The sequence below is a fragment of the Mauremys mutica genome, chromosome 7, assembly GCF_020497125.1.
Source record: "Mauremys mutica isolate MM-2020 ecotype Southern chromosome 7, ASM2049712v1, whole genome shotgun sequence".
Taxonomy (NCBI): domain Eukaryota; kingdom Metazoa; phylum Chordata; order Testudines; family Geoemydidae; genus Mauremys; species Mauremys mutica.
Window position 1 is genome coordinate 127,505,299 of NC_059078.1, and position 21,363 is coordinate 127,526,661.

Consider the following 21,363-nt stretch of genomic DNA (forward strand, 5'->3'; position numbering starts at 1 on the left):
TGGTGGTAGAAACATACACCGAAGGGCTGCCTGGCTTTCCCTAAGGCCAGGCCTCTCGAAGTGCATCTGCCAGATTCCTGCTGGCAACGACAGCAGTAACAGCCTCCGAGGGTTGAGGGCCTCAAAGCACAAGGCAGTTCCAGCATCTCCACCCGCACCAGGAGCCCCACGCCATGAGCAGCCGCCGTAACAGAAAATGCTGGTGGAAGGGGACAGCAATTCCCCATTGGGTCGAACACCAATGCACTGTTTCCAAGGCGGATTTACCTGTTGTACTCTGATAATGCCTGGGCGATGACAAGTCCCATTCCCTGCAAGAATACAGAACAGCTTTACACCGCAATCCCACACCGCAGAAAATCAAGGATATTGACTGTATGAAGCTCCTCCCCCACCCACATCCCAGGGTGCGACACATAATTTAGCCTGCTAAATAGAGAGTCAAAGAGTGTGGCACACTTTAAAACGCCAGGGCCCTAGCCAGGGGTCAGCATGGATTAACACTAACCAGGTCTGGGAAAGTTAACAGACGTTCCAGGGGAGAGAGATCTACCCCAAGGAGCTGGCAGCGTGAAAGCTTTCTCATCCCCCAACCTCAGCCCAGTGGAGAGAGCCTGGAAAGCCAGCTGGTGTCAGAGCAAAGATAGATGCTAAGCCCCAGCTCACAGTGAAAGCCTCAGCTACAGGCAGGCTTTAAAAATCCAACAGAGCCGGCTTAAAATCCATCGACCACCATATAGGCTGATGTGACACAGTCATGGCAGTTCAGTCTTATAAGCAGACAAAAGCCTGGCACAGAAACAAGAAAGTCCAAATGAGCCTGGGGTTTCTTCTTTAGCTTAAGGTTTCCTAATTCCAATATTCCAGACATCATGAAGGTTACAGTAACAGGTGGCAGGACAAACCTCACAAACCATCGTACCAGACCTTCCGCACCTGCAAATGCAGCCTGAATTTGATATTTAAACTCAAGATACTTTAAAAAGCTTCCAAATCAACCACATAACCAGGAGGACAAAACACCATCTATTAAAATTACATGAATCTGGGACAATTCTGAGTCTGTATGGGACACAAGAAACAGGAGCTCAAAATCATCTTAAATTACACGGCCACTAACACTGAGAAACCTCTTCATCAGTAGATCTCAAAACCTAAATAAATCTCACGGTAGCTCTGAGAGTTATGTATGATCTTCATTTTACAGCTGGGGAAACTGAGGCAGAGCTAGGTCAAATGACAGAGTGAGTCAGTGTCCAACAGAATAAGTCCTGGCTCCCAGTCACCTGCTCTTACCCCTAGACAACAAATCCCTCCCTGCACACGATTCAGAAGGAAACTTTAATATCTGATATCCACTCGGCAACATTAAGGAAAAGTGTCAATACAGAAGAACCAGGGGTTGTTCTCATTTCAGTCGCACGCCCGTGCTGGCAGACAGTAAGCTAAGTTGACATGGGATGGAGGGGACACAAATGGTATGTTTGTCCTGCACCAGGCAGTAGTCTACACTCTGAACAGCTGATTCTATTACAGCGAGAAAGTGCCTATGACTGCAAGGGCCACTTTGGCCAGCAAACCCCGAGGACACAGAGACGGCCGATTTTAGCAGGTTCCTTTCTACCCGTCCAGGTCCTTATTCCAACTAAACACTGAATTGTTACTTGATCAAGAATCCGTCTCTCTCCCCCACTCCTAGAAGTTGATTTAGTTGGGGTTGGTTTGAGCAGAGGGTTGGACTAGATGACCTGAGGTCTCTTCCAACCCTAATCGTCTATGATTCTAAGTCTCAAAGGTGCCGCTAGCAGGGAGGCCAGTCATGCTGATGCTCTTTGCTGTAGCACAACCCCCTCCTGGCCAGGTCAAGACACACAAGGACAGAGCCCAGAAGAAGGTTCCAAGGAGCTGGTTACTCACGTTGAGCGTGGCCTCATCATCTACAATAGAGAGTTTCACAATGTAGGGATTCACCGACTGTTAAGCAAGAGAAGAAAGGAAAGTTTGGTCTCTGGTTAAAAAAAAAAGCCTGTTGGCTAGTCAGCAAAGTTTCCACAGCTTCCCCTGGAGGTTTCTTCCCACTGCCCCCACCCACAATGCAACAGCCGCCATTCATTGCATTTCAACCACTGGGCTCTGGCTCCTCTCCGTCTGCTCAGCCTCCCAAGGAATCAATAGTCTTTCTGGCTTTGCCCTCGGTGAGATGAGCCCCCACTGGCTCAGCTACGCGTTCAATATTACCTTTTATTACCAATTCTGATGGCTTGGTATGCATCACGCAACCCTTCCATTACCGACACCTGGCACTATGCAGCAGGCCTGGGTAGTGATGCAGGGGCTGAACGTTACCACAGTCTGAGACTTGTGACTATGCCAGTAACTGCTTGAGTGAAGCACCAGGGAAGGCCTGATATGTTAAGGACCCATCTGTCACAAACTGCCAGGACTGGAGCTCAATCCTTCCAAGTTCAGACTGCTGAAAGCTTGGAATCCAAGGAGCATACAAATCATCTGTACCAGATGACCAGAGGATAGCTAGCAGAACGCCAATTTTTTAAAAAGGCTCCAGAGGTGATCCTGGCAATTACAGGCCGGTAAGCCTGACTTCAGTACCAGGTAAATTGGCTGAAACTATAGTAAAGAACAGAATTATCAGAGACAGATAAACACAATATGTTGGGGACGAGTCAACATGGTTTTTGTAAAGGGAAATCATGCCTCACCAAGCTACTAGAATTCTTTGACGGGGGTCAAACAAAAATGTGGCCAAGGGGGATCCAGTGGATATAGTGAGGTACTTTGACTTTCAGAAAACCTTTGCCAAGGTCCCTCACTAAAGGCTCTTAGGCAAAGTGAGCTGTCCTGGGATAAGAGGGGAGGGTCTCCCATGGACTGGTAACTGGTTAAAAGATAGAAAACTAAGGGCAGGAATAAATGGTCAGTTTTCACAATACAAAGAGGTAAATAGTGGTGTCCCCCAAAGATCTGTACTGAGACCAGCGCTGTTCAACATATTCATAAGTGATCTGGAAAAAGGGGTAAATAGTGAGGGGGGCCAAGTTTGCAAATGATACAAAATTACTCCAGTTAGTTAAGTCTAACGCAGTCTGTGAAGAGCTACAAAGGGATCTCACAAACCTGGGTGACTGGACAACAAAATTGCAGATGAAATTCAATGATGAAAAGTGCAAAGCAGTTCACTTTGAAAAACATAATCCCAACTATATATACAAAATGATGGGGTCTAAATTAGCTGTTACCACTCAAGAAAGAGATCTTGGAGTCACTGTGGATAGTTCTCTGAAAACATTCACTCAATGTGCAGCCGCAGGCAAAAAAGCGACCAGAATGTTAGAAACCATTAGGAAAGGGATAGATCATAAAACAGAAAATATCACAATGCCTCTGTATAAATCCCTGGTACACCAACACCTTGAATACTGCGTGCAGTTCTGGCAGCCCCCTCTCAAGAAAGATATATTAGAAATGGAAAAGGTCCAGAGAAGGACGACAAAAATGATTAGGCATATGGAACAGCTTCCATATGAGGAGAGATTAAAAAGATTGGGACTGTTAAATTTGGCAAAGAGACGACGGGGGGGATATGATCGAGGTCTATAAAATCATGACTGGTGTGGAGCAAGTGAATAGGGAAGTGTTAGTTACCTCGTCACATAACACAAGAACCAGAGGTTACTCAATTAAATTAATAGGCCTCAGGTTTAAAACAAATACAAGGAAGTTCTTCTCCACACAATGCACAGTCAACCCTTGGAACTCCTTGCCAGGGGATGTTGTGAAGGCCAAAAGTATAACTGGGTTCAGAAAAGAATGAGATAAGTTCCTGGAGGACAGGTCCATCAATGGCTATTAGCCAAGATAGTCAGGGATGCAACCCCATGCTCTGGGCGTCTCTAAGCCTCTGACTGCTAGAAACTGGGACTGCACAACAGGGGATGGATCACTCGATAACGGCCCTGTTCTGTTCATTCCCTCTGAAGCACCTGGCTCTGGCTGCTGTCGGCAGACAGGATCCTGGGCTAGATGGACCTTTGGCCTGGCCCAGTCTGGCCGTTCTTATGTTCATCTGAACTCCCAGTTGAAGGAAATGTCCAGACTAAGCCCCTGTAGAGAAGCCACTAATATTTTAAATAACGTTTTTCATTAGCAAAATACGTTTGTTTATTCCAAGTTGTTTCCCCCTGTCAATGCAGAGACTAGCCAAGGCAATTTGGGACTGGCTCGAACAAACAAAAGAGGGGCAGGGGAAGGTTATAAACGCCCAGCAAAGATCCTTCAGATGCAGCCTCGATTTATCAAACATTTTATCACCGAGTTACCCAACTTTACAACTAGCTTGCCAGAGATGCAGTGCCTTGCTCAAGGTCACACAGTGAGTCAGGAACAGAGCCCAGCCCCCTCCCAAGCTTTCAGCCTCGTGACAGTTACATTTAGGAGTTTAAACCCAGAGGAGATGGTATATCAGGACAGACCAATGGTCCAGGTAACCTGGTATCCTGTCTCCAATAGTGTCCAGTACTGTATGTTTGAGACAATGGCAGAAAATCCCTACAGTGCACCTCACTGAGCAACACTACCTCATGGGAAAAGAACAGGGAAATTTCCTGACCCCAGCGTATGCCTTGAGGCTGGAGGAAAGAGCCCTTTGAGTAACTGCATATGCCATTCTTCATATAAATATAATCTTCAAAAACGAAATAGAGTCTTTGCTCCAGTAATATCCTGCAACAGTGAGTTCCACCAGTTGCTGATTATATGCAGCTGACAACCATTTCCTTTTACCTTTCTTGAGTGTGCTAAGTTCAAGTGTTCTCTTGCTCTACTACGAGAAGGATGGGAAACAAGGAGTACAGTCTTCTCAATATCTAGTATCACTTTCTAGACCTCTGTCACCTCTCTCCTTATTCACACCCTTCCAAACTAGAGAGACCAAATCATTTTAACTTCTCCTCACAAGGGGGCCCCTTCCCATGTGTCTAATTAATTTTCACTGCCCTTCTGTGAGCTTCTCCTCTTACTGGAATGCCTTTAACAAGAGGAGGTGATCACAGACGTACACACACACCGCGGTGGTTTATATAATGGCGTTATTCTCTATTCCCTCACTCCCATTTGTGAGGGCTGTCACAGCACACTGAGAAGACTATTTCCCTAAGCTGCCCACAGTGAATCATAGGCCCGTCCCCTACTCGGAGATGTTACAACTCATTCTGAACCCACCAGAGTAATTCCAGTTCTTCCCTTCTGTGTGCATTAGCTCGCACTATGATCTCTCTTAATTGACATCGAGTTGCCCAGGTATCCATTTACATTAGGCCTTCCTGGCATCCCTCGCTCACCTCTCTCATCTCTCCCCACAGTTTCAGCGTGTCCTTTATTTTCTCCTACACGAGACTTTTGCTAAAGTTTTAGGAGAGTAAATAAATTGCACCTGCCATTTTCCTATCTCCCCCTGTGGGTTCCAGCCTTAGAAGATAGTTAGGAAGCATTTCTAGTAAGGTAGAAGTATTGAGAAGCCACTAGAACATCACTGGTGTAGTACCAGGAGGGCTGAGATAGATCTTCAGCCTCCAACTGCCTCTCCTGAGAGAAAAATACCGTATTACCCAGCACTCCGGAGGAAGCTGATCTTTTCTAACCGCGACCTTCACAGAAGCAGCATGGGCAGCACTCACTCTCTAGTCACCAGACTGGAGTTAGAGCCTCATTCCTGGAGATGATACACACTCAAGGGACATCTCTTATAAGCTACCAAAGTCAATCACTGAGAAATCACACAGAAGCAGAAACACACACAGTCAGGGAACCCCACAAGGACAGTCCAGCTGCGAGCTTAACGGAGCAGACCCCCTGCATGAATGCCATGCAGCCAAGTGACCAAAACCATTCTGAATTCCTCCACAAGTGTCGCAGAGCGAAAGCGACTCATGCACTGACCACCCAGCTACTTAATAAACCAATGGAAACCAGAAATTCTTCACTAAGAAAACAAAGGAGAAATACACACAATCTCAACAGTATTAGTCAGTCATACAAATGCAATCCAGATAGGGTGACCAGAAGTCCCGATTTTATAGGGACAGTCTAGATTTTTGGGTCTTTTTCTTATATAGGCTCCTATTACCCCCCACCCCATCCTGATTTTTCACATTTGCTGCCTGGTCAATCTAAACCCAGAGTCCGTTCATTTATGCATTCGCTGCAGTCGTGGTGGAATCACACAGCTGTACAGCCACCCCTGCAATTCACCCTCTCCCCGGCCAGAGGGTCTCGCTCCGCAGCCAGGCCTTCTAAGCAGGGAACTCTGGCCCGAGTGAGGAGTGCAGGCAGAGCCATTCATCTCCCTAATGGCACTAGGGGGCACAGCTTCAGAGCCTATCTCCCTCACTACTACACAGCCACCAAGTAACTGTTCCACAGGGCAACAGAGAAAGGAGGAATGAGGGGGAAAGGAGTCACCCAGCCTGCTAAGTGGAGCCTCCAAGCTCCTCGGTGCAAGCAGGGAGTGGAGGGAAAAGAGGAGTGTGGCCTGTTAAAATGGAGCCTTGGCATCCCCCATGCCCCTCTTCAGTCAGTTAGGCCAACAACCGGGGTTAGGGGCAGGGAACAGCTCGAGAGCCCGACTTCTCAACCACGCTGAAAGCTCAGCCGCAAAGCTGATAGAGAGACCAAAATAGCCCGGGGCTGGAGGCCTGAGAGAGGAAAAAGCAGAACCAACTGACTTCTTTTAGGCTGGGGATTGTGTGCGAGTTGTGCAGCTAACAACCAAAGGAACACTACTAGCTAATTAGACAAGCACAGGAACTGAAACAAACTGAGAAATAAATCCCCCTACAATGTTTGACTCCCCTCAAAAACATTGACTCCCATGTCTTATAAGAAAATGTGAAGGGTAACTCATTTTTTCTAAACAGACCAGTTTCAAATCATTCATGTTTCTGATCGAGCTCCTTTCAAACAGCATGTCCTCTGACTTTCCTTTTCAAATTCTCTTTCAAAAGATGTGATAACAGGTTTTCTGCTCCCTCCTTGCTAAAGGGTCTTTTTCAAGGACAGATTGATTAGTTGGAATCAGTGAAACTCACTAGACACAACAAAGCACTGCCATGCACAGAGCCCTGCACGGATACAAAATCTGTATCCACATCCGACGAAGTGGGGATTCACCCACGAAAGCTCATGCTCCAATACGTCTGTTAGTCTATAAGGTGCCACAGGACTCTCTGCTGCTTTTACTGTATCCACATCAGATCTGCAATCCACAAACATGGTCTGCAGATATAAACCGGATATCCTCAGATTCGCATCCATCTGCAATCCTCAAACATGGTCCATGGATATCTGCAGAGTTGCAGGGCTCCAGCCATGCAAACAGCAAACAATGCAACAGAGAAAAATATTTTAGCTAACGTCTTTCAGTTCTCCTCATCTTAGGCAATGTTTGTAACTCTAGTAGGCACAACATTGCCAGGCAGAAATGTGATTTTTCAAAGGGATATATCAACTTAAGTCACTGTTCCATCTGAATTTCATTTTTTCATCTCCTACCCTCACAAGTAACACTTCAGGTGGCTAGAAATAGTACAGATTAGAGAAAAAAACCAACATTATTGTCCCTCTCTGCCCAAGTTTATTTTCTACATTTGACAGGCCTGTGCATAGCTAGTTTCATTACCTCCCTTGTGTAGTCTATTATTTAATTTCCCCTGTTCATGTGGGTCTTTCACAATGCAACAAGGGAGAGTGAAATATTTTCTCTGAAATAAGAATGATTATAAAACTACCAGGAGTGACAGAGGTACTTGGTCAGGTATCATAACCTGGAACTACTTTAAATCTGTTTCTAAACAAGACTAGATTTCAGGTTGATGTTGTCCCTTTACAGTTCTGTATAAAGAATCCACCTCTTCAGTTCCTATAACAGAAGCTAATCAGAGAACTGAGATATCTAGTGCAGCTGCATTGGTGATGAAATCTTGGACAGATATTCCACATGGAGGTGTAAAGGAGGCTAGAAAACAGATCTCAGAAATCTGAAATAATATGTTCATACAAACACACTGGTGCTTTCTTTAGACATACACACAAAATCATAGGCAACTAATCAATTCCCAGCCCAATTAGATTTCCTTAAGCAACTGGAACAACAATTCAGCAACCTAGGAAAGACACAATAAAAGGGAACTGATAATCAGTAAGTCAGTCAAAGTGAACAGAGACAGACAGGAATGCAAAGGAAAATAGGCCATGAAACCATCTGACATGCCGACAGCCAAGCACCAAACAATCCAAACTCTAAAAACGCCCAGGGAAGGCAAGGGAAAGACAGCTAGTCTCCCTCACAACCAGGATAATTGCTGCATTGTTACAGGCAGAGCTGGTAACACAGAGAGCTGCCTGACACTACCCATGAGACGACCCTGCTTTCAGTTGCTTTTAACTTTGCCAAACTCTGTTTGGGCTGAAATTTTCCTTGCCAGATGTCTGCCTTAGGCTGATTAAGAAGAGAACAATGTCAGCAATTCATTAATTTTGGATGCCCAATTTGAGATGCCTAGGACCTGATTTTGCAGCGTACTTAGCAAGGTGTGACACTTTATAGCAGGGCTTTGGGGTGGAGCCCGGAGCAGCTCCAGAGCAGTGGAGCTGCAGGTTTTTGCCTGGAGCTGGAGCGGAGCCGGAGCACAGCTCCAAAGCCCTGCTTTCTATGTTCACAGCCCCCAACTTCAACTGCGGCTGTGAGTGCTCAGCACTTCTGCAAATCAGACCCCCACAAAACGAGGAACAAACAGTTAGTGACCACTTGTGAAAAGTCTGGTTTAAGAACAGCCCAGCACTCACAGAAACTCTCGGGCAGGGGCAGAATCCAGTTCTCCAGGGCAGCATTCGACTGCCTTCACCATGAGACCATCTTCTCTCATCCTGCAACACTCTGCCTCATTCACTGCACGCTTTCCAATTTTTCCAACAAATGAAGCAGGGGTCCTACAGACACAGGGGGGCACAGTTTCAGAGCCTCTCTCCCTCACTACTACACAGCCACCAAGTAACTGCTTCCACAGGGCAACAGAGAAAGGAGGAATGAGGGGAAAAAGGAGCCACCCAGCCTGCTAAGTGGAGCCTCCAAGCTCCACGGTGCAAGCAGGGGAGTGGAGGGAGAAGAGGAGTGTGACCCATTTAAATGGAGCAAAACAGAAGACTATCACAATTTGACACTTTTAGTAAACACCAACTCATCAACCTTAGTGTCCCAGACAAATTCTAACATGAGAAATTGCCTAAATCCCCTCTGCATTTCATTTAGATATGTCATTCTTCCTCTGCATATGATTAGCCCCTAGCATATTGTGAACAGTACAGCAATATGAACATATTGCAAGGAAACCTTAATATATATCCTCTCTTCCTCGGTCAGGAATGAGGTCAGATAGAAACATGTCTGTATTTCATGATTAGTGAAAAACTTAGGAGTCCAGAATTCATGTTTCCAAACAATTAAATTCAAAATCCCGACATTGAGGAAAACTCTTGAGAGACAATTATAATATCATTCCTCATGTAAAGAGACACTGACATTTCACGGGTATTTCAACATTTCTTTCATTTTCTTTCTTAAGAATAAGATCAGCAGGGAAAAAAAAAACTTTGTAGAAACACAAGCAGATCACTAAATACAACATCCCGGCTCGGAAAAGGAAAGGAGAATTATGTTTCTTGAGAAGAAGGCAAGTAGAGAGACGCAGAGCCACAGTTCTCAGTCTCCTAAGGAGTTGTAAGCTGTGACATTTCAGCTCATCCTCTAGTCACATGACCGGCATCTCTCCAGAGAGTTCTAAATTCTTTTGACTTGATAGTCAGCTCCAAATCACATGGCCAGGGTCTGAAACCCAAGGCAACTCTATAACAACTTACTTCTCTTCGGAGGAAATCTCTCTCTCTCACTCACTCACACAATTCTTTAAAGTGCAAATCCCCAGAACAGCTCTCCTTTGTACTTGTATATAAATAACTGTTTCGACACCTGCACCTTTGTAGAGACATGTACATGTAAAAGAAACATATAGGAACAGATAATGTCAACATGGGATGGGGAAATTGCTGACATGTTCTCTGCCAATGAGCACGCAGGTGTTGTGCCCAGTGCCTGTAATTCTCTGTTTTTACCCTGCTAAATGCTTCAATGCCTATTCCTAAAAATGATATGGCTGGCAGCACTGCAGCTCTTCTGCAGAACCTTCCAACAGCAGGCCAGTGCGGACTCACGCCCACCTTCTGATAGGAAACAGATTTTAGTTTCACAGCACCAAGGGCTGTTCTCTAAACAGCAAATAAAAGGAGGGCTTAAAGAGGTATCAAGCTGCCTGAGCAGTGGTTGGCCTTTACAAGTGTATTTTAGCACTCACCGAGGGCTCGCATCCCAAGGACAAACTGGCTGAAGAAAGAACAGGAGGACTTGTGGCACCTTAGAGACTAACAAATTTATTTGAGCCTAAGCTTTTGTGGGCTACAGCCCACTTCTTTGGATGCATCTCTAAGGTGCCACAAGGACTCCTGTTCTTTTTGCAGATACAGACTAACACGGCTGCTACTCTGAAAGCTGGCTGAAGAAAGACATCAGCGTAACGAAATGGCTCTCTGCACCCAACACCTACCTCATACTTTCTGTAGTTAACTAGCAAAGCAAGAAGGACAACAGCATCATAACCATGCTCCCTGCGACTAGGTGGGTTGGACAGAATCTGAAACGAGAAGCAGGAATGAATCGTTAACCAGTAGCTGACTATGGAACATAGCTAGTTTCCCGAAGAAGCAAAGCCAAGTAGAACAAGATGTAACATATCAGCATATTATGTGCTAAGTGACGTATGAGTAGGGCCCTACCAAATTCACAGCCATGATAAAAGCGTCACAGATGATGAAATCTGGTCTCCCCTGTGAAATCTGGCTATTGTAGGGGGTCCCAGTACGGCTACCCTTTGGCACTGCCTTCAGAGCTTGGCAGCTGGAGAGTGGTGGCTGCTGGCCAAGCACCCAGGCAGAAAGCAGCGCCACCACCAGCATCAGTGCAGAAGTATGGGTGGCCTGGTATTATATTGCCACCCTTACATCTCCACTGCTGCTGGTGGGGGTGCTGCCTGCAGAGCTGGGTTCCTGGCCAGCAGCCACCACTCTCCAGCCACCCAGCTCTGCAGGCAGTGCCGAAGGGTAGCAATACCATGACCCCCACAATAGCCTTGCAACCCCCTGCCTGACCCTCTGTTGGGTGAGGACCCCCAAGGTTACAATGCTGTGAAATTTAAGATTTAAATATCTGAAACCATGAAATTGAAGATTTTTTAAATGCTATGACCATGACATTTACCAAAATGGACCGTGAATTTGGTAGGGATTTAAAACAGTATGTATGTGATTTAAAACAGTGAATTGCAATGCTTATAAGAAACCAAAGAGAGCCCAGTTATGTAGCACAGGCTTACAGAGAGCAAAATGTCCCAGCCACAGCATCACCCAGCACTGGATGTGACAGTATCTCAGTGTATTGCCAGTATGCACTCAAATACTTCTCCTAAAAAGCATACCATATCAAAGGGGAGAAAATTGCTGGAAATACCCAGGCTGACTATCATAATAAGTTCCTCTAGTCTAGAAATCCTCCGTGAAATTAGACCCACAGAGCTATTCACCTGCTTTCTGAGCATAAAAGGCACAACTGTAACAATCTTAAAAGCCCAACAGCAACTGAAACCAACACCCTGGAGTAAGGAGGTGGCAGCATTATAAAAATGTACCACCGAGCTAGGAGTAAGAGGTTGACACGTAACACCAGCGAGCCTCTGTTGTATTTAAAGCACAGATCAGTAAATGAACAGATGAAAGTTTGGCACTACGGGAAAAGATCTAACCAGCCAGAGATGAGAAACACTTACCTGTAAAATAGCTTCAAATATACTGTTAATCATCACATATTCCAGGATTGTGTTCTGGCTGATGTTGTCTGTCACCTGGAAGCAATCAAAGGCTTTTTAAAATGATGATTGAAGCTCCATAATCTCTAACGTTCTGTAACAGCCTCCGGTGTGCATGGAAACAGGCACGTTCCCCTACTGAACCGCCGGGTAGGACTAGAGCAGAGCAGAGTGGGAATAGTGTGCAGGCTCACCCGCCTCCCAGCACCCCAACTCCTTTCCTGTGCGCACCCCAGTCACTGCATCTGCCAGGAGCATCTCAGACTCTGTGCAACGCAGGAAACTTCCACGTCTCTGTGTGTAACTCTCAGTCCCAGGGACAGACCAACTTCCTTATATACTCATCACACAACGACAGACAGAGTAACACTCCCAGTCCCAGGCCCCTTCCCCTCCCAAGGGTGGATACAACTGAGCTGGCCCGGAATCATCCCAGTACCCGTCGAAGAGCACATCTGGGCGTCAGGACGGGCCAGTCCTTCGCTAGCCAGCAGCCCTTCCAAACCCACGGGGCTGCCACCCAGGGCTCTTTAACGTAGCTGCTCCCCAAAGCAACAACTCTGGAAATGACACATGGCCATTAAAGACACGGCTCAACTGACGCTGCAATGTCAGCCCGGGAAGTAAGATCATTCTGGAAGCAGCACTTCCAGCAACCGTACCCTGTACCACACTTTGTTCTCTGCACTCACAGATCCCCTCGTCCTCCTGCCCCAGGAGCACTTTGGTCAGTTCGCCGGCACTCCTGCCCTTCAAGGTTTTTAAGTGAAACATCAGTTTTGTGTTATTTACCGTTACCAAGCAGAGAAGCAGCTTCAGACACAAACTCTTCAGGCTTTCAGAGCCTTCTGCACAAAGCAGCGAGTCCAAGCTCTCCATCAGATTCTGAGGAAGGACACAGTCACAATAAGCCTTGGCGGCCTGAATCCATCAGGTTACGTATAGCATGCCAGTCTGGCTACCAAACACGGAACACCACTAAAATCCCTCCCTCAGCCTTGTCAGGAGCCAGGGAGGAACTGGTACCCGCCAAAATCTGGGTCAGGTGACGTTAACTTGCTGGATCACGCCAGTCCTTACAGCACATTTCATCAGTTATCCCACCACCCCACTGGAGTTGTTCCACAGCTAAGCATCAAATCTCATTATTCATAGAAGGGTTACTCCACAACTGTGACACAAAGACCCTTATTAAACTGTCCCCTTCCATCACCCCCATGGCAGGAGGTGGCACTCAAAAGCTGCATCTGTTCCAACAGCTCATCCCCTGAAGAGCCTCCCCACCTTGTAACTGATTTACAGATCGGATGCCAGCATGGACAGAGGCATTCTGACCTCTGACTGCTATAAATCGGACATGTGTACGTGAGCAGCCGAGCAGCAGGACAGAGTTTGCCTGTGGATAGTTAACACTGCTCAAGCAACTACCCTCACTGGTAAAAGATTCAAAGGTCAGACGCTGGCTGAGTTTACGCTGTATAAGTTCCCACCTGCCCAGCTGTACTCAGGGAAATCGGAGCACCAAAAAGATTGCTACCCTCAGCGGCTGGACTTGATACTGGGGTAACGGGGTGGAATTTTCCAGCCTGTGTTATACAGCAGGTCAGACTAGATAATCTAGGATCTGTAGGATAGCGCTGGCAAGCAGCAAGCTGCCCCTGGATGCCAGAGCCCTTACCTTCATGCACAGCTCTGCTTTGTCAAAGCCCATGAGCATGTTGATGATGTCAAACCCAGAGGTGGATTTGTTCTTCTGATGGACGCCGCGAATCAACGCACATAACGTCTGTGAAGGAGAGAGGGAAGGAAGCAGCTGAGCACAGGATGTCAGGCCACACCTACGGCTCGCCCAGCAAACCCCATTCCAAGCCCTGCTCCCGGGACTGACAAAGAACAGATGCTTCAAGGGCCACCATCAACTTAGGTCCCACTCCTGTCTGAACTCTTCCCTTCCCGTTGTTCTATGCAACTCCTCAGGTTCGGAGGACTCAGAGATTATAGAAAATACGTATTTTTCCAGTGTGTTCAGTGTGCGCATTTGACAACACCATGCAGACAGCCATGCTCGCTGCTTTGCCTGTACAGTCAGACAGTTTCCTCGGTTTGCATGGGTGCCCCGCACAGCAACAAGGGAGAGAGACATTTACAGACTAGAGAAGTGTGACTGCCAAGGCCCAGAAGGGGGCACTGAGGCTGGGGCAGCACCTGACACTCTGTTTAGCAATCGGTGGCGTTCCTTTAAAAGAAAATATTTCTAAAGCATAGAGCAAAATCGTATCCATATCGTTAGGGACATTTGGAGCAATCTCATCAGACAAGCCGTCATCTCATAAGCGTGGTCTCTTGTACAGATTCCACTCCACCTTCTCCAGAACTTTATTTCATTTCCTCTGTCGGGAAACTCAATGAGGGGCAGGGAGCAGGTGGGGGGAAGGGACTACCCGTCAGCTCCCAGGTGGGTTCCCTGTGGCACTGAAGAGTTCCGCGTCTTCCCCCCTTCCCACCCCATCCCGCTGCGTGTGCTCTTCCTCACCATTCCAGAAACCCAACATTTGCATTTTAAAAGCAATTTACATTTCCCAAGGTAGACAGGATTGTGAATGTCTCTAACCTTCAAATGGAATAAATAATAAAAGCTACCAGTGAGTGGCCACTGCCTCTCAGCTACACTAAAGAAACTAGCACAAGGTGCTTGACAGTATCAATAAGCGTATGGAGTGGAAAACTGCCCCACCCACACGGGCTCCCTAGCCATCAGCTCTGGTACCTGTAACGCATTGACTACTCGGATTGGGTGCTCTTCTCCCAAGGCCTGGATGCAGTGTTGGAACAAACAGTTAATGTTATCTTTTATCTTCATTAACTCTTCTCCATCCAGAGACTCCAGCTTGCTTTCTAGATACTCCAGGTTCACCTGTCAGGTCAAGGAATGAAGGAAAAACCAATTAGTGCATTTCACCCAGCCTGCTGAAAGGTGAAGTGGAGACCCCCAGGTGGGCAAGTCCCTGCCACATCCCAGGGCAAACAAGCAAAGGCGGCTTTCAACTCTTACGGTACCTTCATGAGGAAAAGCTCCTCCCAGAACCGAGGGCTGCATTTACTGGGGTCCTCAGTCTGAAAGAGAAAGGAGACCCCGTGAGAACAGTACAGCTAGGAGACAGGCTAAGCACACCCACAGATCATCAGTGTAAATAGTTCAGACTCCGGAAGACAAGGTTTCTCACCTGTCACTGGAGTTCTCCAAGTACAATCTACTGCCAATGCAGATTCCCAAAAGCGAGATTTGCAGAAGCAATTCTCACCTGAGAAGCTTTAGTTCTTTTCTCCCAGAAATATTCTCTCCCCCAAACTGAAAAGGAGAAGATTCCTCACAGCTCCTCACTATGGAGTCCCTTCCTCCTACTGCATTGGTTCCCCGGCCTGCCACTCCCTTTCCTAACTTCACGGGCACCACATTCTACATCCCTCAGGGAACGCCACACAGTGAAACTGAAGGAGGCAGCAGAGGAAGGCATGTCATTTGAGACAGTTACGGGACAGCCTGGCTTTGACAGACGCGCGCCCTGTCTCATGGAGAAGAAGCCAACACATGGAGCTCTCTCAGCAAACCAAAGGGACAAAAGGAAAAGAAGCCCAGTCCTTACCATGAAGATCTCATCGTACATTAGCACAACTTTCTCTTTCAATGGTTTCTTGGAGGCTGAAGATTTCCAGAGCAGTCCGCCTTTCTTCTCTGCTTGGGCCATGGTGTACAGCCTAGGCGTAAGAACAGAGACCAAACTACTGAGAACGCAGGAGGCGGCAGCATCCTGCCACAGCACCTAAGAGCTGTGGTCATGGCCGGGATCCCATTGTGCTAGGTACTAGCCAAACAAAGAGATGGTCCCTGCACGGATGTTTTTCCCAAAGTGTTCTGTCTGCCATAGCCCTGAGATCTCTGTACCCTAGAGTAACATATTAACAGCCACTAACATGCAGGAAGTGGGGGGTTAATTGCCACACCAGATACTGAATCAGACCAACGGTCCAGCTAGCCAGATCCTATTTCCGTTTCCAGCACCAGATTGCTTCAGAGGAAGGTGCAACAAACCCTGCAGAATAGATATGGAATAACCTGCTTACAGAGAAAGTTTCGTCCTAACCCGTCAGTCAGTGGTTCGTTTGTGGCCTGGGGCAAGAGGGCTTCCAACTTCTTTTTGGTTTTTTTAAAGAAATTCTTACTATAATCTTGCTAAACGCTTGGTCTCAGTGTCATCTTGTGGCAATCAGTTCCACAGACTGTGTGAAAAAGTAATTCCTTTTATCGGATTTAAACCTGCTGCCTACCAATTTGCTTCAATATCCCTTTGTTCTTAAGCTGGGAGAAAGAAAGCAAAGAAGTGTCTGATCAAGCTGCTCCACGGCATGTATTATTTTGTATTTCTTCCCTGGAAAAGTGAGTGTCAAACATTAGAGTGCATTACTCCGCTGAGATCCTGACCAAAATCCAATGCAAAATGCTCGCCCGCTTGTGCGTGGGCTGCCAGGATTCGCCCCCATATCAAATGCTAGTGTAGTCATGACTTTTCACTGGGTCATTGGGGCGTCACGGAAGCACACAGTCCTGCCCCAAGAGGCCCAATTACAGAATCGGGGCCTAAGTTTCTAATGAGCTGTTAGGAAAGAGACAGTGCTCTGAATGGAAATCCTCTCCTTGTACCCAAAGGTTCGGTAGGTTGCAAGATGCCTGACAACTGACGGTCACAAATACCTGGCAACATTAGAGTGGACCCTTTCTCAGAGCAAAAAGAATTTATTTTCCAAAATTATAAACGGGGTCTCTATAACCCAGGAACCGCTTGGCGCCAACTGGTGCCAACACAGTATTCCTGCCAGCAAGTTACAAAAGTATGGATTGGATGAATGGACTATAAGGTGGATAGAAAGCTGGCTAGCTTGTTGGGCTCAACGGGTAGCAATCAACGGCTTGATGTCTAGTTGGCAGCCGGTATCAAGTGTAGTGCCCCAAGGGTCGGTCCTGGGGCTGCTTTTGTTCAACATCTTCATTAATGATCTGGATGATGGGATGGATTGCACCCTCAGAAAGTTCATGGATGACACTAAGCTGGGGGGAGAGGTAGATACGCTGGAGGGGAGGGATAGGGTCCAGAGTGACCTAGACAAATTGGAGGATTGGGCCAAAAGAAATCTGATGAGGTTCAACAAGGACAAGTGCAGAGTCCTGCTCTTAGGACGGAAGAATCCCAGACACTGCTACAGGCTGGGGACCGACGGGCTAAGCAGCAGTTCTGCAGAAAAGGACCTGGGGGTCACAGTGGGTGAGAAGTTGGATATGAGTCAGCAGTGTGCCCTTGTTGCCAAGAAGGCAAACGGCATATTGGGCTTTATTAGGAGCACTGCCAGCAAATCGAGGGACGTGATTATTCCCCTCTATTCAGGGGAATAGCATCCAGTTTTGGGCCCCCCACTACAGAAGGGATGTGGATAAATTGGAGAGAGTCCAGTGTAGGGCAACAAAAATGATTAGGGGGCTGGGGCACATGACTTACAAGGTGAGGCTGAGGGAACTGGGCTTATTTAGTCTGAAGAAGAGAAAGAAAGAGAGGGGGGATTTGATAGCAGCCTTCAACTACCTGAGAGGATGGAGCTCGGCTGTTCTCAGTGGTGGCAGATGACAGAACAAGGAGCAATGGTCTCACGTTGCAGTGGGGGAGGTCTAGGTTGGATATTAGGAAAAACTATTTCACGAGGAGGGTCGTGAAGCCCTGGAATGGGTTCCCTAGGGAGGTGGTGGAATCTCCTTCCTTAGAGGTTTTTAAGGCCCAGCTTGACAAAGCCCTGGCTGGGACGATTTAGTTGGGGTTGGTCCTGCGTTGAGCAGGGGGTGGGACTAGATCCCTCCTGAGGTCCCTTCCAACCCTGAGATTCTATGATTCTATGGCAGAGGGCATAGGGGGTGCACAGAGTTTCACAGGGATCCCCTAGGTCAGATGTATGCATATTAAGTTTATCAAAAGGTGGCATGTGAGGTCTCCATGAAGAGCCAATAGCCCACTAGTTGCACAATCACTGTGAAACATGCGGTTGGATATTGTTTAAGGAATTGTGTATCCGTACTGAAAATTATGTTCTTAAGGTCCGAGAGTTAAGGTCGGTCACCAGACAGGGATAAATGCTTCTCTCTCTCTCACTCACTGGTCATGTGTATTGTGTATCATGCACTCCACAATGGAGGCCTGTCTACAGTCTGAGCTGGATGCTAATCAAGAGATTGTGAAATGGACAAGAAAGAGGCAGAGGGAAAAACAACCTGCCGGGGAGATCCTGGTTAGCAATGAAGACAATGGATTGTTGGAGTATATTTGGGGGGAGAGGTACCCCCCTGCATCTTTCTGCTAAGGAGACCAGAGGACGGTGTCTCATGAATGGAAGATCACAGCCGGGCTTGGCTATAATAAACTGGAAGGGTTTGGGCTGAGCATTGCCATATAAGAGTTAACAGTAACTAAGTCAGTCAGTCTAGGTTCTAGAATGCTGTTTTTATTTTACATGTAACCATTCGTTTCCAATATTTCTACTTTTCATTGGAATCCCTACTCTTTATTAAATACCGGTAAGCTTTTGCTTGTTTTCATGATAAACATACCCAAGTGCTGTGTGGTAAGTGGCGCTGCGATCTCAGGTGTAACTAGTAAGGTGGCGAGCAGCAAATCTGAGAGTGTTCAGCAGACCAGGGGCTGGACATTCGGAGGCTGGCGTGTGCCTATCGCTAATCTGCAGAGGGACAGCAGAGCCATAGGCTAAGAGGGGAGTGCTTGCGATGACCGTGGCCAGTGGAGTCAGGGAGCTGACGCACAGCAGGCACAGACCTCACACTAAGGGCAGGACGTAGCAAGATGCCTCACACTCCTGGGTATCCCCAGGAAACATCACAGTTTCCTACATCAATAATATTCTATTTCATTGTTCTGGTTCTTCCCCACACTGATGATTTGCCCCCTAGTCACTGTTGACAGTCCTGTTTCTTTATACAGCAGTCATGCTGGCACAATTACTGCCCTGGCCTAGTGATGTGGGCTCTGCAATTGTTAAACACGTCACAAGGCCTGGGCGTCTGATCCCTGAACCTTCCGAGGTACTCACAGGCCGGCGTCTAATGTTGCAATCAATACAGTAATTTTGATGTTACACAATATATGGTATTTATTCCAAATTACCTATTTACATCGCTCCATATGATAAACATTTCCCAAGCAAACACTAAAACGTTTTAGCAACCTCCTAACCTTCTCTACGCATCACACTGGCGCATGGAGGGAATGGAGTATCTCGCCTCGCTCAAACCCAGGCGTCCTCCTGACCTCTCTGCCACTCTCCCCACACCACCAAGGTGGGTTTTACAGGACTCCATTGCTTGCACAGGCAACACACCCGACAGCACAGATTAGAGCTGAAGCAGCCTCCAGGAAAAGAAGGGCAGGCGCTTTCAGCAGCTAAGTCAGCAATGATCAATTATGCACACAGAGGTAAGTGCACTGCAGTACATTTCTGGTGCCCCTTGAGCTTCCCAAGTCTGCAGTCATGGAGACAGCTGTGGAATTCAGCTTCCAAAGCAGAATGCCTGGACTCCTTAAGAACATAAGAACAGCCAGACTGGGTCAGACTAAAGGTCCATCTAGCCCAGTATCCTGTCTGCCAACAGTGGCCAATGCCAGGTGCCCCAGAGGGAATGAACAGAACAGGGAATCATCAAGTGACCCATCCCCTGTCGCCCATTCCCAGCTTCTGGCAAACAGAGGCTAGGGACACCATCCCTGCCCAGCCTGGCTAATAGCCATTAATGGACCTATCCTCCAGGAATTTATCTAGTTCAGAGGTCGGCAACCTTTCAGAAGTGGTGTGTCGAGTCTTCATTTATTCACTCTAATAACATTTTTAGAAGGTCTCTTTCTATAAGTCTATAATATATAACTAAACTATTGTTGTATGTAAAGTAAATAAGGTTTTTAAAATGTTTAAGAAGCTTCATTTAAAATTAAATTAAAATGCAGAGCCCCCCGGACTGGTGGCCAGGACCTGGGCAGTGTGAGTGCCACTGAAAATCAGCTCGTGTGCCAGCTTCGGCACACGTGCCATAGGTTGCCTACCTCATATCTAATTCTTTTTTGAACCCTGTTATAGTCTTGGCCTTCACAACATCCTCTGGCAAGGAGTTCCACACGTTGACTGTGCGTTGTGTGAAAAAATACTTCCTTTTGTTTGTTTTAAACCGGCTGCCTATTAATTTCATTTGGTGGCCCCTAGTTTTTGTGTTATAAGGAGTAAATAACACTTCCTTATTTACTTTCTCCACACCAGTCATGATTTTACAGACCTCTATCATATCTCCCCTTAGTCGTCTCTTTTCCAAGACTCCTTCCACGGTATGTTCAAAGAGCAAGCTACCTTTCCCTCAAAGAGCAGATTTCAATGACTAATCCAGAGATCTGGATTTCATTTGCTACAGACACAGGGCTTGGAGTGCCTCACAGCACTGTGAATCACAGTACTGTAATTTCTGAACCACATCTTACAGCGACTGGACCAGCACTTTTATAGCCTGGCAGGTCCTTCATCCAATTAAGATCTGGGGGAAGTTTAAGTTAAACAAACTAGAAAGAAAACATTGTTAAATCATCTTGATGGCTTCCCTCCTCTAGACTCTCCATTTCTTTTTAACTGTGTCATGGGAAATAAGATGTCTCCCTGATCAGGAAAAATAATTGGAAACAGAAAGGTTTCTATTAGCAAGCAAACCAAAACTGATGCCATTCTGAGCCTGGAGATACAGATCTTGCATGAGATCACCCAAAACAAGCTCTCCAACTGGAATCACAAGTTTCTGAATCCAAAACAGCACACAGCCCCAGTGCACAAACACATCTGTCCGTGTGCTTCTAATTGGATTACAGCTAATGAATCTCAATGTCAATGCTAATAAACTAACTTGCAGTGCGCCTGGGTCTGTGTTCTTGCACCAAATTAAGGGGAGGGCGGGGGGAGGAGAATCAATACACTCCATGTGCTTGATGCAGACCAAAAGAGCTGTGAGAGGTGCAATATGTTTTAGCACTTTTCTCGCATGTCTAGAAAGGCAGCAGATTCTAAACCCCATGCGAAACAAGTGCTTGCTGCCAGGCTAGCATCAGAAAGACGAGATCATGTAGAACTCCAAGTCTTTGTCAAGATAAGAATTGGGATTTGGCATCTCTTAACCTAAGTTACAGGGGAAGCACACACAGAAGATTGCTAGAGGCAGCAATTAAATAATGCCTTTGTTTATCATTTGTTATTCCAGGGACTACAAATGAGCATGCGGAGGAACAAGAAAAGTTCAACT

General features: G+C 46.8%; 1 protein-coding gene across 4 annotated transcripts in view; it reads right to left on the minus strand.

Annotated features, from left to right (window-relative positions):
- Nucleotides 1-21,363, minus strand: part of ARMH3 (armadillo like helical domain containing 3) — a 172,897-nt gene that overhangs the window by 137,165 nt on the left and 14,369 nt on the right. For 3 of the 4 annotated variants that reach the window (XM_045024060.1, XM_045024059.1, XM_045024057.1), the window contains exons 2-10: nt 15,629-15,740; nt 15,042-15,098; nt 14,752-14,898; nt 13,663-13,770; nt 12,777-12,869; nt 11,946-12,020; nt 10,671-10,757; nt 1,918-1,974; nt 268-311 (exon numbers count right to left, since the gene is read on the minus strand). In XM_045024060.1, coding sequence (XP_044879995.1) covers nt 268-311; nt 1,918-1,974; nt 10,671-10,757; nt 11,946-12,020; nt 12,777-12,869; nt 13,663-13,770; nt 14,752-14,898; nt 15,042-15,098; nt 15,629-15,730 — 770 coding nt within the window. In that variant the 5' untranslated portion in view covers nt 15,731-15,740. Of the gene's footprint in view, nt 1-267; nt 312-1,917; nt 1,975-10,670; nt 10,758-11,945; nt 12,021-12,776; nt 12,870-13,662; nt 13,771-14,751; nt 14,899-15,041; nt 15,099-15,628; nt 15,741-18,630; nt 18,726-21,363 lie in introns of those variants that run through there. The other variant, XM_045024058.1, reaches the window with a different exon arrangement.